General features: G+C 49.4%; 1 protein-coding gene across 2 annotated transcripts in view; it reads right to left on the bottom strand.

Annotated features, from left to right (window-relative positions):
• Window positions 1–15224, bottom strand: part of RBM28 (RNA binding motif protein 28) — a 135291-nt gene that overhangs the window by 34155 nt on the left and 85912 nt on the right. For both annotated transcript variants that reach the window (XM_075345397.1, XM_075345396.1), the window contains exons 13-15: window positions 12997–13061; window positions 12591–12749; window positions 6374–6523 (exon numbers count right to left, since the gene is read on the bottom strand). In XM_075345397.1, the coding sequence (XP_075201512.1) occupies window positions 6374–6523; window positions 12591–12749; window positions 12997–13061 (374 nt within the window). The remainder of the gene's footprint in view (window positions 1–6373; window positions 6524–12590; window positions 12750–12996; window positions 13062–15224) is intronic.

The following is a 15224-nucleotide window of genomic DNA, read 5'->3' as shown; positions in this document are numbered from 1 at the left end:
TGAAACACGTCCGGGTGAAGGGACCATTCCCCTGCGTCCATGCCCTGGCGACTGAGAAAATCTGCTTCCCAGTTTTCTACGCCCGGGATGTGAACTGCGGATATGGTGGAGGCTGTGGCTTCCACCCATAGCAGAATCCGCCGGACCTCCTGGAAGGCTTGCCGACTGCGTGTCCCGCCTTGGTGGTTGATGTATGCCACCGCTGTGGAGTTGTCCGACTGAATTCGGATCTGTTTGCCTTCCAGCCACGGCTGGAACGCCTTTAGGGCAAGATACACTACCCTTATCTCCAGAACATTGATCTGAAGGGAGGACTCTGTCTGAGTCCAAGTCCCCTGAGCCCTGTGGTGGAGAAAGACCGCTCCCCACCCTGACAGGCTCGCGTCCGTCGTGACCACAGCCCAGGATGGGGGCAGGAAGGATTTCCCCTTCGACAGAGAAGTGGGAAGAAGCCACCACTGAAGGGAAGCTTTGGCTGCCCGAGAAAGGGAGACGTTCCTGTCGAGGGACGTCGACTTCCTGTCCCATTTGCGGAGAATGTCCCATTGAAGTGGGCGCAGATGAAACTGCGCAAAAGGAACTGCTTCCATTGCTGCCACCATCTTCCCTAGGAAGTGCATGAGGCGCCTCAGGGGGTGTGACTGACCATGAAGGAGAGATTGCACCCCTGTCTGTAGTGAACGCTGTTTGTTCAGCGGAAGCTTCACTATCGCTGAGAGAGTATGAAACTCCATGCCAAGATATGTCAGTGATTGGGCCGGTGTCAGATTTGACTTTGGAAAATTGATGATCCACCCGAAACTCTGGAGAGTTTCCAGAGCAATGTTCAGGCTGTGTTGGCATGCCCCTTGAGAGGGTACCTTGACAAGTAGATCGTCTAATTAAGGGATCACCGAGTGTCCCTGAGAGTGTAGGATTGCCACCACTGTTGCCATGACCTTGGTGAAGACCCGTGGGGCTGTTGCCAGGCCAAAAGGTAGTGCCACGAACTGAAGGTGTTCGTCCCCTATGGCGAAGCGCAGGAAGCGCTGATGCTCTGGCGCAATCGGTACGTGGAGATAAGCATCTTTGATGTCTATTGATGCCAGGAAATCTCCTTGGGACATGGAGGCGATGACGGAGCGAAGCGATTCCATCCGGAACCGCCTGGTTTTCACATGCTTGTTGAGCAGCTTTAGGTCCAGAACGGGACGGAAGGATCCGTCCTTTTTTGGCACCACGAACAAGTTGGAGTAAAAACCGTGACCCCGTTGCTGACGAGGAACCGGGATCACCACTCCTTCCGCCTCCAGGGTTCCCACCGCCTGCATAAGAGCCTCGGCTCTGTCGGGGGGTGGAGATGTTCTGAAGAAACGAGTCGGAGGACGAGAGTTGAACTCTATCCTGTAACCGTGAGATAGAATGTCTCTCACCCATCGGTCTTTTACTTGTGGCAGCCAGGTGTCGCAAAAGCGGGAGAGTCTGCCACCGACCGAGGATGCGGTTTGAAGAGGCCGAAAGTCATGAGGAGGCCGCTTTGGGAGCGGTGCCTCCGGCGGTCTTTTTAGGACGTGACTTAGACCGCCATGCATCTGAGTTCCTCTGATCTTTCTGAGGCCTTTTGGACGAGGAAAATTGAGATCTGCCCGCGGTCCGAAAGGACCGAAACCTCGATTGTACCTTCCGTGGTTGAGGTCTGTTTGGTTTGGACTGGGGTAAGGATGAATCCTTTCCCTTGGATTGTTTAATGATTTCATCCAATCGCTCACCAAACAAGCGGTCGCCAGCCAATGGCAAACCGGTTAAGAACTTTTTGGAAGCAGAGTCTGCCTTCCATTCACGTAGCCACATGGCCCTGCGGAGTACCACCGAGTTGGCGGATGCCACCGCCGTACGGCTCGCAGAGTCAAGGATAGCATTAATGGCTTAGGACGCAAACGCCGACGCCTGATTGGTTAAGGACACCACTTGTGGGGCAGATGTACGTGTTACCGCATGAATCTGCGCCTGACAAGCTGAGATAGCTTGGAGTGCCCATACGGCTGCGAATGCTGGAGCAAAAGACGCGCCGATAGCTTCATAGATGGATTTCAACCATAGTTCCATCTGTCTGTCAGTGGCATCTTTGAGTGAAGCCCCGTCTTCCACTGCAACTATGGATCTAGCCGCCAGTCTGGAGACTGGAGGATCCACCTTAGGACACTGAGTCCAGCCCTTGACAACCTCGGGGGGGAAGGGATAACGTGTGTCCTTAAGGCGCTTGGAAAAACGCTTGTCTGGACAGTCTCGGTTTTTCTGGATTGCCTCTCTGAAGTCAGAGTGATCCAGAAACATATTTTATGTACGCTTTGGAAACCTGAAACGGAATTTCTCCTGAGAAGCAGACTCCTCAATTGGAGGAGCTGGGGGAGAAATATCCAACACCAGATTGATGGTCGCTATAAGGTCATTCACTACTGCGTCACCTTCAGGTGTATCTAGGTTGAGAGCGGCTTCAGTATCAGAATCCTGATCTGAGACCTCCGCTTCATCCTCCAGAGAGTCCCCCTGCTGGGACCCTGAACAGTGTGATGAAGTGGAGGGAATTTCCCAGCGACCCCGCTTGGGCGGCCTGGGACTGCGGTCCGTGTCAGAGACCTCACCCTGGGACCTGTGGGTTACCCCCGGGGCACATTGCTGTTCCAATTGAGGGGGACCAGGGGTCAAGGATTGGATAGAGCCCGGGGCCTGAATCACCGGTCTGGACTGCAAAGCTTCCAGTATTTTAGCAGACCATTTATCCATAGTCTCAGCCAGCTTGTCAGCAAAGGCTGCAAACTCCGTCCCTGTCACCTGGACAGTGGTAGCAGGTGGATCCACCTGGGCCACCTGTAGCAGAGGCTCCGGCTGAGTAAGCGCCACCGGGGCCGAGCATTGCACACAATGAGGGTCAGTGGACCCTGCCGGTAGTACAGCTGTACATGAGGTACATGTTGCAAAATACGTCTGTGCTGTGGCACCCTTGCTTTTTGCAGATGACATGTTGTCTCCTCTGAGAACAACCAGGAGGGTATATAGCCAAAAATCAACAGAGCGACCGTACAGTGCAATGTATAGCCTAAAAGCCTATATATATATATATATATATATATATATATATATATATATATATATATATATATATGTATATATATATATATATATATATATATATATATATATATATATATATATATATATATATATATATATATATATATATATATATATATATACATATATATATATATACACACACACACACACACACACACATATATATATATACACATATATATATATATATACATACACACTTCGGTACTCAGTGGGGCCAGCACCACAGGTGCTGCTTACCGACCGCTCAGAGCGGTTGTGTGGTCGCCAGATTCCCTGCCTGGGTCTCCCTGTGTTGCCTCTCCTCTCCAGCGTCTGAATCGCTGACAGGAATGGCTGCCGGCGTTCTGTGAGGAGGAGGAGACCGTGGGCGTGCCCAAGAAAAGTGCGGGAATCCAGCGCCCCACTGTACTGAGTGAGGAGGGAGGAGGATACTAATGTATGCTCCAGCCCTCCGCTGACGATCCGTGCAGCGTCCCGCCCCTCCCCTGACTGGCAGGCCTGTGGGCGGGAAAGAACGACACTAGGCCGCAGAAGCCGGGGACTAAAGTTATAAGCGCGGCCGGCAATAAGCGCGGCCGCGCGTAGTCCCCCGGCGCACTAACACCTCCAGCAGTGCTGGAAAGTGTTTGGCACTAACGCTCCATGTCCGGCGCACTAACACACCCAGCAGAGCTGGAAAGTGTCTGGCACAAGCACTCCATGTCCGGCGCACTAACACACCCAGCAGAGCTGGAAAGTGTCTGGCCCAAACGCTCCATGTCCGGCGCACTAACACACCCAGCAGAGATGGAAAGTGTCTGGCACAAGCGCTCCATGCCCGGCGCACTAACACAATCAGCAGTGCTGTAATGTGTATGGGACCAGCGCTCCATGCGCGGTCCCCACGGAGACACAGAGTACCTCATAGTAACAGGGCTTTGTCCCTGACGATATCCAGCTCCTATCCTGCAGATTCCCAGGGGCTGCGGAGGGAGCACGGTCCCAGTGCCTGGAGACCGATCCGGATCCCACTTCACCCAGAGCCCATTAAGGGATGGGGAAGGAAAACAGCATGTGGCTCCTGCCTGTGTACCCGCAATGGGCACCTCAACCTTAACAACACCGCCGACAAAGTGGGGTGAGAAGGGAGCATGCTGGGGGCCCTATTATGGGCCCTCTTTTCTTCCATCCGACCTAGTCAGCAGCTGCTGCTGACCAAGCTGTGGAGCTATGCGTGGATGTCTGCCTCCTTCGCACAAAGCATAAAAACTGAGGAGCCCGTGTGCACGGGGGGTGTATAGGCAGAAGGGGAGGGGCTTTACACTTTTAGTGTAATACTTTGTGTGGCCTCCGGAGGCATAGCGGAGGCATAGCTATACACCCAATTAAAAACTAATTGTCTGGGTCTCCCAATGGAGCGACAAAGAAATAGTGTACGTCAGAGTACACAATAAGATACAGGGTGGGACACTAGAACCTATCATGATTAATTTATCCAAGGTCACTAGACTCCATAATGCACAATATACAGACCAGAGAAATAGGAGTCCACTAGTGAGGCCAAAACGTGGCCAAATAATCACAAAGAGTAAAAAACCTCTTATAATAACCACAGAAAATCTTTATTAATGGAAATTTACAGCCATAAGAGGAAATAGTTTAAATTACGTAATAACAACAATACAATAGGGATCAGGTAAAACCGGAAAAAATCCGATACCAGTCACACCAAGCAGTCAGGGAATGGGATAGTGGAGCAAAATTAATTATCTCACAAGGCCCAAATAGGTAAATAGAAGGAGAGAATAATAAAACCCGACAAAACCCACACAAATGCTGTGAATAGGGGTGCCGACAATAAAGATATTAAACAGGAAAGGTTTATGTAGGAGAAAAACAAGACCTTAGATAACAGGTATGAGTGATGCTATAATATTAGTGCACCACAGTCTCCAGCCCAAATAAGGGCAGTGTGGAGGAAACAATAAGAAGCCCAAATCACTTACCCATTAAACCTGACTGCTCAGCGTGGCGTGCTCCTGTTTACCCCCCCATGGTGTGTTTCGGATTGCTGACAATTGAATGGGTGTGCCTCTCTGACTACTGCCTGATTCGTATAAGCATAGCATTAACTGTTTGATGTCTTTTGACTATCTTGTGCAACCCTTTATATTTATATATATTATCTTTATTGTCGGCACCCCTATTCACAGCATTTGTGTGGGTTTTGTTGGGTTTTATTATTCTCTCCTATTTACCTATTTGGGCCTTGTGAGATAATTAATTTTGCTCCACTATCCCATTCCCTGACTGCTTGGTGTGACTGGTATCGGATTTTTTCCGGTTTTACCTGATCCCTATTGTATTGTTGTTATTACGTAATTTAAACTATTTCCTCTTATGGCTGTAAATTTCCATTAATAAAGATTTTTGTGGTTATTATAAGAGGTTTTTTACTCTTTGTGATTATTTGGCCACGTTTTGGCCTCACTAGTGGACTCCTATTTCTCTGGTCTGTCAGAGTACACAATGACTATTTATATCATTATAGTCAATGGCCTGGTATCAGCACATAGGCCCCAAAAGGCGACACTGGCGTTTAAGTCAAACGCAATGTGAACCCAGCATTACAAAAAGTTTTATGAAGAACTGGAACAGTTTCAGAACTTGCAGCAGAATGTTTAATGTCTGCTTGTAGCTCTTCTTCAATAGAATTTTAAAAGCACCAACTGTAATTACCTCAGTAATGGGAGAATCTACCATTAATGAACATAGTCTTTACCCATGAATGGAGTGTGAATGATCAGTCCAGTAGGAGAAAGAAGCAAAGTTACAATGATGAGATATCACAAAGTTGCTTATTTTTTTTCTGTACTATTGGTTTACTAAATAAAAATGAAAAACAACGATTACTCTATAGCAGGTTACCAGTGTGAGACATGTAATGACTGACAGTCTTTTGTCCTGGATCTACTTGTCTCACACTGGTAACTCTCCCTTTAAAATTTTCCATACATTCTGGAGGCAGATCCTCATGGAGAATGTCTGGCACCTAAATCTTAACAGCTCATTTTACATATTAGGGAAAATGTGGATTTCTTTGGAATAAGATATTGGCTTAGTAGAGTTAACCCTATGAACATATTCCATTTAATTCAGCTATCAATCTGTACTCGACATTGCGACTTAAGGATGTTTTACTATAAAAATATTTCATCAGTATGCCAAAAAACTATTTTATAATAACAGTTATTAAAATGATGGAAAAAAATCTCACCTTTTTTGGTCCAAACAGATCTGGATTGTTGTTCATCTGTCTCAGGGCTGTCAGTGCATGCTCATGCTTGACAAATTCCACAAAGGCAAAACCCAGAGATTTACCCTTAGCATTTCCTGTCGCGCTTTTCATGTCTCTCATTACACGACACTGTAAAGGAGACCACAATGTCAATATGAGCATCTAGAAAGAAGATTTTGGGCACTCACTGTAAAAGCTTTCTTGGAGCCTTCGTTGGGGGACACAGGACACCATGGGTGCTTGCTTGCTTGCTTCCACTAGGAGGCTGACACTAGGCAAAAAAAGGTTAGCTCCTCCCCTGCAGTATACACCCACCAACTGGCATTCAGAACTTCAGTTAGTAAGAAAGCAGTAGGAGAAGCACTCAATGAAACGAAAACAGCTGTAACAGAACATATCTTAACAGAAACTTAAATACAAAAATAGTACAAAGAGTGGGTGCTGTGTCCCACAATGAAGGCTCAAAGAAAGATTTTACGGTGAGTACCCAAAATCTTCTTCTCTAATTATCGCTTCATTGGGGGACACAGGACACCATGGGATGTCCTTAAGCAGTCCCTATGGGCAGGTACTAAGACACTCTTAAGTCTGACCTCGGGCCACTGCTGCCTGCAGGACCCGTATACCGAGGCTCGCATCTGCAAACGCATAGACATGAACCTTGTACAAGATATGAAGACCAAGTGGCCGCTTTGCATAGCTGCGACACCGGGGCCTGGTGACAAAGTTCCCAAGAGGCTCCCACCAGCCTAGTGGAGTGAGCCGTGACCCTGAGTGGACAAGTCCTGTCCTTCACCAAGTAAGCCTCCAGGATGGCGGATCGGATCCACCAAGCAATGGTGGATTTGGAGGTAGGAAGGCCCCTGAGATGACCAGAAGGAAGAACGAACAAGGAATCGCAGTGTTTGAAGGCTGCAGTTCTTGCAACACAGGGATGGAGATCCCTGACCAGATCTAAGTGGTGAAGCAATCTCTCACGCGGGTGAGAGGGGGGGGGGGGGCGGACAGAAGAGAGGACGATGTCCTCATTGAGATGAAAGGCAGAAACCACCTTAGGAATTAAAAGCAAGAAACTGGCCATAGCATTACTTTGTCTTGATGAAAGACCAGAAAGGGAGAGCGGCAGGAAAAAGCTGCAAGCTCGGACAACCTTCTAATGGAAGTAATAGCCATGAGGAAGGCAACCTTCCAGGAGAGGAAGGAGAGAGAAATGTCAGAGGGGCTCAAAAGGAGACCCCTGAAAAACGGACAGGACAAGGTTAAAAGGTCCCAGGGTTCCACTGGCGGAAGGTAAGGAGGTACAGAATGGGCAACCCCCTGGAGAAAGGTCTTAACCTGAGATCTGGAGGCGAGACGCTTCTGGAATAACACAGAGGGCCGAAACCTGGCCCTTTAAGGAACTGAGGGCCAGACTGGAATCAAGGCCAGACTGTAAAAACGCCAAGATGACGAGCATGGAGAAGGTCATAGAAGGAGTCTGATAATAGATACGTGAAGACGAAGGCTTCCGCGCTCTAATCATTGTCTGAATAACCTGATCCGACAGGCAAGAAGATCTCAGGATGGCGGCCTCAACGGCCATGCCGTTACATGAGCGACTGAGAATTCTGGTGGAAGAGAGGACCCTGAGAGGAGATCCAGACGATCGGGGAGTTTCCAAGGTACGTCTGCAAGGAGGTAGACCAGTTCCGCATACCATGGACGTCTGGGCCAGTATGACAGGTACACGTTCCGACTTGATCTTCTTGATAAGTCTTGAGAGGAGCGGAAGTGGAAAAAATAGGTACAGAAGGGAGAACTGCACAAAAGGGATCACAAGACAGTTTGTTCCGACCTCCAGGGGGGGGGGGGTCTCGAAACCTGAAAACGAACGTTAGAACCTTGTGGTTCCATCTGGAGGCAATGAGGTACACGTCCAGAACTGCCCGCCTGAGGAAAATCTGATCGAAGACTTCGTGATGAAGAGACCACTCTCCCATGGCAAGACCCTCTTGGCTGAGAAAGTCGGCCGCCCAATTGTCCACACCCGGAACGTGGACCACTGACATGGCTGGTACGTGAAGTTCGGCCCAGGCTAGAATCTCAGACACTTCTTTCATCATGGCTTGGCTTTGGGTTCGTCCCTGATGGTTGATGTAGGTGACTGCCATCGCATTGTCGGTCTGGATGCGGATAGGACGGCCGAGAAGGAAAGCTTGCCAATGCAGGAGAGCTAAGCGGAAAGCTCAGAATGCCAGGATGTTTATCGGTAAAGTCAATTCGCAAACACTCCACCGGCCCTGAACAGGGTGGTTCCTAAATGTAGCTCCCCAACCGAGAAGACTGGCATCCGTCGTCACGATCGTCCAGCGTAACAGAAGGAAGGAACTTCCTTGGAGAATGGAGGGGGAGAGTTTCCACCAGTCTAGGAATCTCCTGGCTCTGAAGGGAAGCACTACCAAGCGGTCCAGCGAGTGAATGGTCCTGTCCCAAGTCGATAGGAGAAAAACACTGAAGAGGGCGAGTGTGGAACTGAGCAAAAGTGACTTCTTCCATTGCAGCCACCATCTTGCCCCGAACGCTCATGCCGAAGCGAAGACAGCAAGGGGCAGAGTGCTGAAGAGTCCGAATCCTCTTGAGGAGTGTAGAGTGCTTGACCTCAGGAAGAGTGACCCACGCGTGAGGTGTTGAACATCATCCCCAGGAAGTCAATGCACTTTGCAGGGACGATTTTATCCTTTTGATTATCCAATCTAGGCGCCGAAGGGTGTCCAAGGTGATCTTCCAGCTCTCGCGACACTCTGTGGGAGAGGAGGCCTTTATTAGAATGTCATCCAGATAAGGAATGACAAGGATACCGCGGGTCCGAAGAATAGTTATTACTGTAGGCAAAACCTTTGTGAACACTCTTAGCACTGTGGAAAGACCGAAAGGCAAAGCGGTAACCTGAAAATAGTAGCCCTGAATCATGAAGCGAAGGAACCTCTGATGAGACGGGAAGATCAAGATGTGTACGTAGGCATTCTGGATGGCCACTGAGCAGAGGAAGTCCCCAGGTTCCATGGAGTCTATGACTGATCGGAGAGACTCCATGAGAAAATTACGTAGACGGGCACGCTTATTCAAGTGTTTTAGATCCAGGATGGAACGGACTAGCCCCTCCTTCTTCAGGACAACGAAGAGGTTTAAGTAGAACCACAGGAGCCGTTCCTGCAGGGGAATGGGAGTCATGACTCTGGAGTAGAGGAGAGTCTGGATGGCACTGAAAAGGACTGGGATGAGCAAGCGATCCTTGGGAGGTCGAGATTCGAAGAAGCGTGGTGGAGGAACAGAGGAAAATTCTATCTTGTAGCCGTAAGAGATGACATCTCGGACCCAAGCGTCGTCGACCACGGACAGCCATACGTCCTTAAATCGGAGAAGACGACCTCCTGTGCTGAGATGATACCCAGGTTGAGGAGGCCAGTCATGTGGAAGAAAATGTGTTAGACCTAGAGCGGAAAGACTTGCTCTGTAGGCCCTGAGAATGCCAGGAAGGTGCGAGCTTGAAGGAAGGCTTCTTTTCTTGCTGTGGTTGAGATCTGTCCCAACGGCTAAAGGCGCTGCATGAAAATTGATGAAAGGGACAAAAAAGGGAAAAGCTTTCTGGGAGGAGCTTGTGCTACCCTCCGTTGACGGAGAGACGTACTCTTACCTCCCGTCGCGTCATAAATAATCTTGTTGCGCCTGTCACTGAAAAGTCAGCGACCCTGGAAGGGAAGACTGGTGAGAGATCTCTTGGAAGCGGAGTTCGTATTCCATGCTTTCAGCCACAGAGCCCTGCGGATAGCGGAGATGGTTGCCTGCTGCCTTGGCCGCGGAAGCGGCTGCATCAAGAGAAGATGAAATAAGATATTTTCCTGCATGACCTATTTGATCTGCCAGGTCTACTAGCTCAGCAGGGGGCAGCAAAGAGAATGCCCCGTTGAAGGGTCTTCGCCCAAGAAAAGATCGCCTTTGAGACCCAGGTGGCAGCAAATACTGAGCAGAGGGTGGATCCAGCAGCCTCAAAGGCTGAGTTTGCTAGGGACTCAACATGTCTGTCAGATAGGTCCTTGAGGGCAGCACTGTCCGAGAGGGGAAGGGTGGTGCTGGAGGGTCCCCCGAGGGGGATAATGACCACTTATGGAGGTCTTGCGGGAAGGGGTATAAAACCCGTAATTGCTTACATCTTTGAAACCGCCTTTAGGGATTCACCCAGTCTCAAGAGAATATCGTCGAACTCCTCATGATTAGAGAAGAACTTGGGCGCCTTTCTAGATCTTTTAAAAGGAATGGACTGAGTGGGTTCCTCATCTTTAACCTCTAGCGTCTGATTAACAGCAATAATCAGACTGTTCATCATGTTACTGAGCTTGGAGACCTATTTGGAATCCAAGTCAGAGTCGGACCCAGAGCCATGGTCAGAGGCTGGAGCTGCAGGTTCATCAGAGTCAGGGGAGAGGGAGCGTGTGGCTCTTGAAGCCGAGGAAGGAGTGGGAGACCTGGAGGAGGAGCTAGACTGCGATCGCTTTCGGGACCTCCTGTGTGAACTGCCATGTAGGAGTGGGGTAGCCACTGGATCTTACTCGCCCTGGAGAGTGATCGGGGCCCCAGAGACGGAAATGGGCAGGCACTCTAACTGAAACCAGAGTCTGGGAGACCCTAGTTAAGTTATCGAAGGACTGGGAGAGAACTGCAGCCCACTCAGGTGGGGGGATGCATCCTCACTACGGGTGGTAGGGAGGCTCAGTTGATGGCATGGCGGGGGTACTACAGGCCTAGCAGAGGGACAAGGTCTGACCCGATGGGAACTTCTTGAGACAAGAAGCACATGCAAACTGTAGGACAAGGATCTGAGAATGGGAGCGAGAAGCTCTAGTGTTAGGCATAGTAGAGGGAAAGCCAGAGGATGCCAGAGGGATAGGTGCTGGGGAAGGAGCTGCCTCAGAGTGGCAGTGCTTACACAGGTTCAGAAGAGCTGGAGAGTCCTCCTGTAAGGAGCTAGCAAATTGCTCCAGAGCAGCAGTGCGCTGGGCAGCAGTGTGCCGGAAGCAGGAGCAGAGTTGCGGTGTCTGCGGAGCTGGAGGCAGAAGATGGCGCCAGACGCTGCTGAAGAAGGGGGGCAGAGTTTGAAAAGGGTGCGCAGGGTTTCCGCAAGGTGGGGAAAGACGGCCCGTGGGGATAGGCCGAGAGCGGAGGGCGGAGAGGCCAGGGAGCAAGGGCGCACTTGATTGGACCACGGGAAGAAGGCATGGCCCGGCCAGAAGAGGAGGCTGCGGTGAATCCGAGGACTTAATTTATGGAGCAGGCCGGAGGAGCAGCGCGGAGCACAGACAGGTAGGCTGACGGAGGCTGAAGACAGAGCCGCAGAGTGGAGGGACATCCTGGGAGAGAACCCGGATGCTAAAAACGGCGATATGGGGCAGGAAAATACCTTAAGGAATGAAGACTCTTAAAAAAGGGGAAGAATTTTTTAATTTTTTTTTTTTTTTAACTGAGTCTCCCATGACTCGGGACAGGGGAATGTACCTGTCTTGACCTGGCGATGAGGAGGTCACAAACAGTCTTCCAAAGTCGTCCCGGGCGTAGTAGACAGGCTCCTTCCTAGGTACCCTCTTCGTCCTCCTATCCTACAATCAGGCTCAAAAGCGAAAGAAAGAGTTGGGTATGGAGGCGGGACCCAACAGCCTTTGTCCTAGTTTTTCTCTTTATGCGGAGCGCCTCAAAACACTCTTCTGTGTTGGAGGATCTGAGGTCCTGCCAGACAGACACGGATGGGAACAGTAAGTGGCAGGCTGACCCCATACTGTGCCATCGGCCTAGAGGGGAAACAGGGTAAAAAACAATTACACCCTGTCACCCAACGCGCTGTGTCTGAAAGAAAAAGAGAAAAGTATACAAACCTGAGGGGCTGAGAGCAGCCCCGTGTGTCCGCCTCCTACGGACACTAAGCTTAAACTGAAGTTCCGAATGCCTGTTGGAGGGTGTACACTGATGGAGGAAGAGACAACCTTTTTCTGCATTGTGTCAGCCTCCTAGTGGCAGCAAGCATAGGCCAATGGTGTCCTGTGTCCCCCAATAAAGTGATAAAGAAAGCCTAGTCACTGGGATAACTCTCCTTGGTACATCACTTGGGCTCTCCCATTACTTAGGCCAAGGTCCAATACAGTATATCAACATTCATTGTTCTACATACCTCTTTAATTTTTACTGAGCGATCCCCACCAGCTGCAGTCAAAAGGAGTTGGCGTAATTTCTTGTCATCCACTGATTTAGGAATGTTGTGAACACAAAGACGGGTTTTAGAGACAAAAATTTTCTGGGACCTCAACTTTTGTCGTTTTATTTCTTCAAACTGGAAAAGACAATAAAAGATGAACTCCTCACGTAATGAAGCCAAACAGGGCAGCGTACTGCCAATAGGGAGGGGGTGTGAATTTATTTTCAGTATATTAACATTGTTCTTTTTGTTAGAAAACACAAATATTCAGAAGAACCTCTATGTAATCATGGAAACCTTTGATATGCAACAAAGGATCTTTAGATGTACAGTTTTCCTCTTCTTGCAAATCTGATATTTTCCAAATAGCACTAGCACTTACCCGAGTTCTTTTTGCCATGTCTTCTGGACTCACTCCTTCAGCGGCTTTTGTTCCTTCCCGAATCACTAGAAGTACATAGGTCAAATGTATAAAAAAAAAAAAAAAAAAAGTAAAATAAAAGAAACAGAAAAAAAACACATATTTTCCCAGCTTCAGTCCATACGAAAAAAATACAACATACATTAACTGAACCATGGCGGAATAGTCCTTAAATAGGTGTATAATTTCACAGCATTTCCTATGAATAAAGATGAGGCACTCTGATCTTAGCCTTTAAATTCCAGCTCTATGGATAGAATAACCTTTCAGACTAGATTGACATGAGTGTTTAAAAAAAAAAAAGAATATATATATTTTTTGTACTTTCTTCGGGATTTGTTATTTTTTTTACAAAAAAGAGAATTTTGTTTACTTACCGTAAATTCTTTTTCTTATAGTTCCGTATTGGGAGACCCAGACCATGGGTGTTTAGCTTCTGCCTCCGGAGGACACACAAAGTACTACACTTAAAAGTGTAGCTCCTCCCTCTGAGCTTATACACCCCCTGGAGAGCCAGTCCTAGCCAGTTTAGTGCAAAAGCTGAAGGAGAATAGCCACCCACAAGTAGAACCGAGCAAGAACCGGAACAACCGGAACAACCGGAGACTCTCAACGACAACAGCCGGTGATAACACACGGAACAAGAAAATTGCCAACAGGCAACAGGGAGGGAGCTGGGTCTCCCAATACGGAACTATAAGAAAAAGAATTTACGGTAAGTAAACAAAATTCTCTTTTTCTTTATAGTTTCTATGGGAGACCCAGACCACTTGGTAGTGCTTCGAAAAGGTATGCAGGCTAGTCCAAGTGGCAGCCTGACAGACTTGTTGAGCCGTAGCCTGGTGGCTAAAAGCCCAACAGGCACCGACAGCTCTGGTCGAGTGTGCTTTGATCCCCGGCGGGGGAGGCACCTGAGTACTCTGGTAGGCGTCCGAAATGGTCGATCTAATCCAACAGGCCAAGGTCGGCTTAGAAGCAGGGAGACCCTTGCGCCGCCCTGTGGTTAGCACAAAAAGAGAGGTGCACCGCCTAAGCGCAGCGGTGCAAGACACATAAATCCGGAGAGCACGCACCAGATCCAGAATATGCAGCGCTTTCTCAAAGCGATGAACAGGGGCCGGACAGAAGGAAGGCAAGGAAATGTCCTGGTTAAGGTGGAAGGGAGAGACCACCTTAGGAAGAAAGTCCGGAGTCGGACGGAGAACTACCTTGTCTTGGTGAAAAACCAAAAAAGGTGACTCCGAGGAGAGCGCAGCCAAATCAGAGACTCTCCTGAGAGAAGTAATGGCAACTAGAAAGGCCACCTTTTGAGAAAGACAATACAAAGAAACCTCCCTAAGGGGCTCAAAAGGGGGTTTCTGCAATACCGTGAGGACCAAGTTAAGGTTCCAGGGATCCAAGGGCCGCCGATAAGGCGGAATGATGTGAGATGCACCTTGCATGAAGGTGCGGACCTGAGCCAGCCGGGCGAGACGCCGCTGGAACAGCACTGAGAGCTGAGACTTGTCCCTTGAGAGAGCTGAGGGACAGTCCTAGCTGCAGACCGGACTGTAACAAAGACAGAAGGGTCGGCAACGAGAATGGCCAAGGAGGATGGCCGGAAGAGCGACACCAGGACAGGAAAATCTTCCAAGTCCTGTGATAGATCTTGACGGAGGAAGACTTACGGGCCCGAGTCATAGTGGAGATGACTTCAGGAGGAATACCAGAAGCCGTCAAAATCCAGGACTCAAGAGCCACGCCGTCAATTTGAGTGCCGCAGAATTCGGGCGGAAAAACGGACCTTGCGAGAGTAGGTCTGAACAGTCCGGAAGATGCCACGGCATCTCTACGGACAGTTGGAGGAGGTACGGATACCAAGCTCGCCTGGGCCAGTCCGGAGCAATGAGGATGACTCGATGGCCCTCCATTCTGATCTTGCGCAGGACTCTGGGCAAGAGAGCTAGAGGGGGAAACACGTAGGACAGACGAAACTGGGACCAATCCTGAACCAGAGCGTCCGAGGCGAAGGCCTGAGGATTGTGGGAGCGAGCCACGTAAACCGGAACCTTGTTGTTGTGATGGGATGCCATTAGGTCCACGTCCGGAGTGCCCCACTTACGGCAGATTGACTGAAACACTGCCAGGTGCAGGGACCACTCGCCACTGTCCACGGATTGACGGCTGAGATAATCTGCCTCCCAGTTTTC

The sequence above is a fragment of the Anomaloglossus baeobatrachus genome, chromosome 4 (assembly GCF_048569485.1).
Source record: "Anomaloglossus baeobatrachus isolate aAnoBae1 chromosome 4, aAnoBae1.hap1, whole genome shotgun sequence".
Classification (NCBI taxonomy): Eukaryota; Metazoa; Chordata; class Amphibia; order Anura; family Aromobatidae; genus Anomaloglossus; species Anomaloglossus baeobatrachus.
This window is presented reverse-complemented; position numbering and strand designations above follow the sequence as displayed.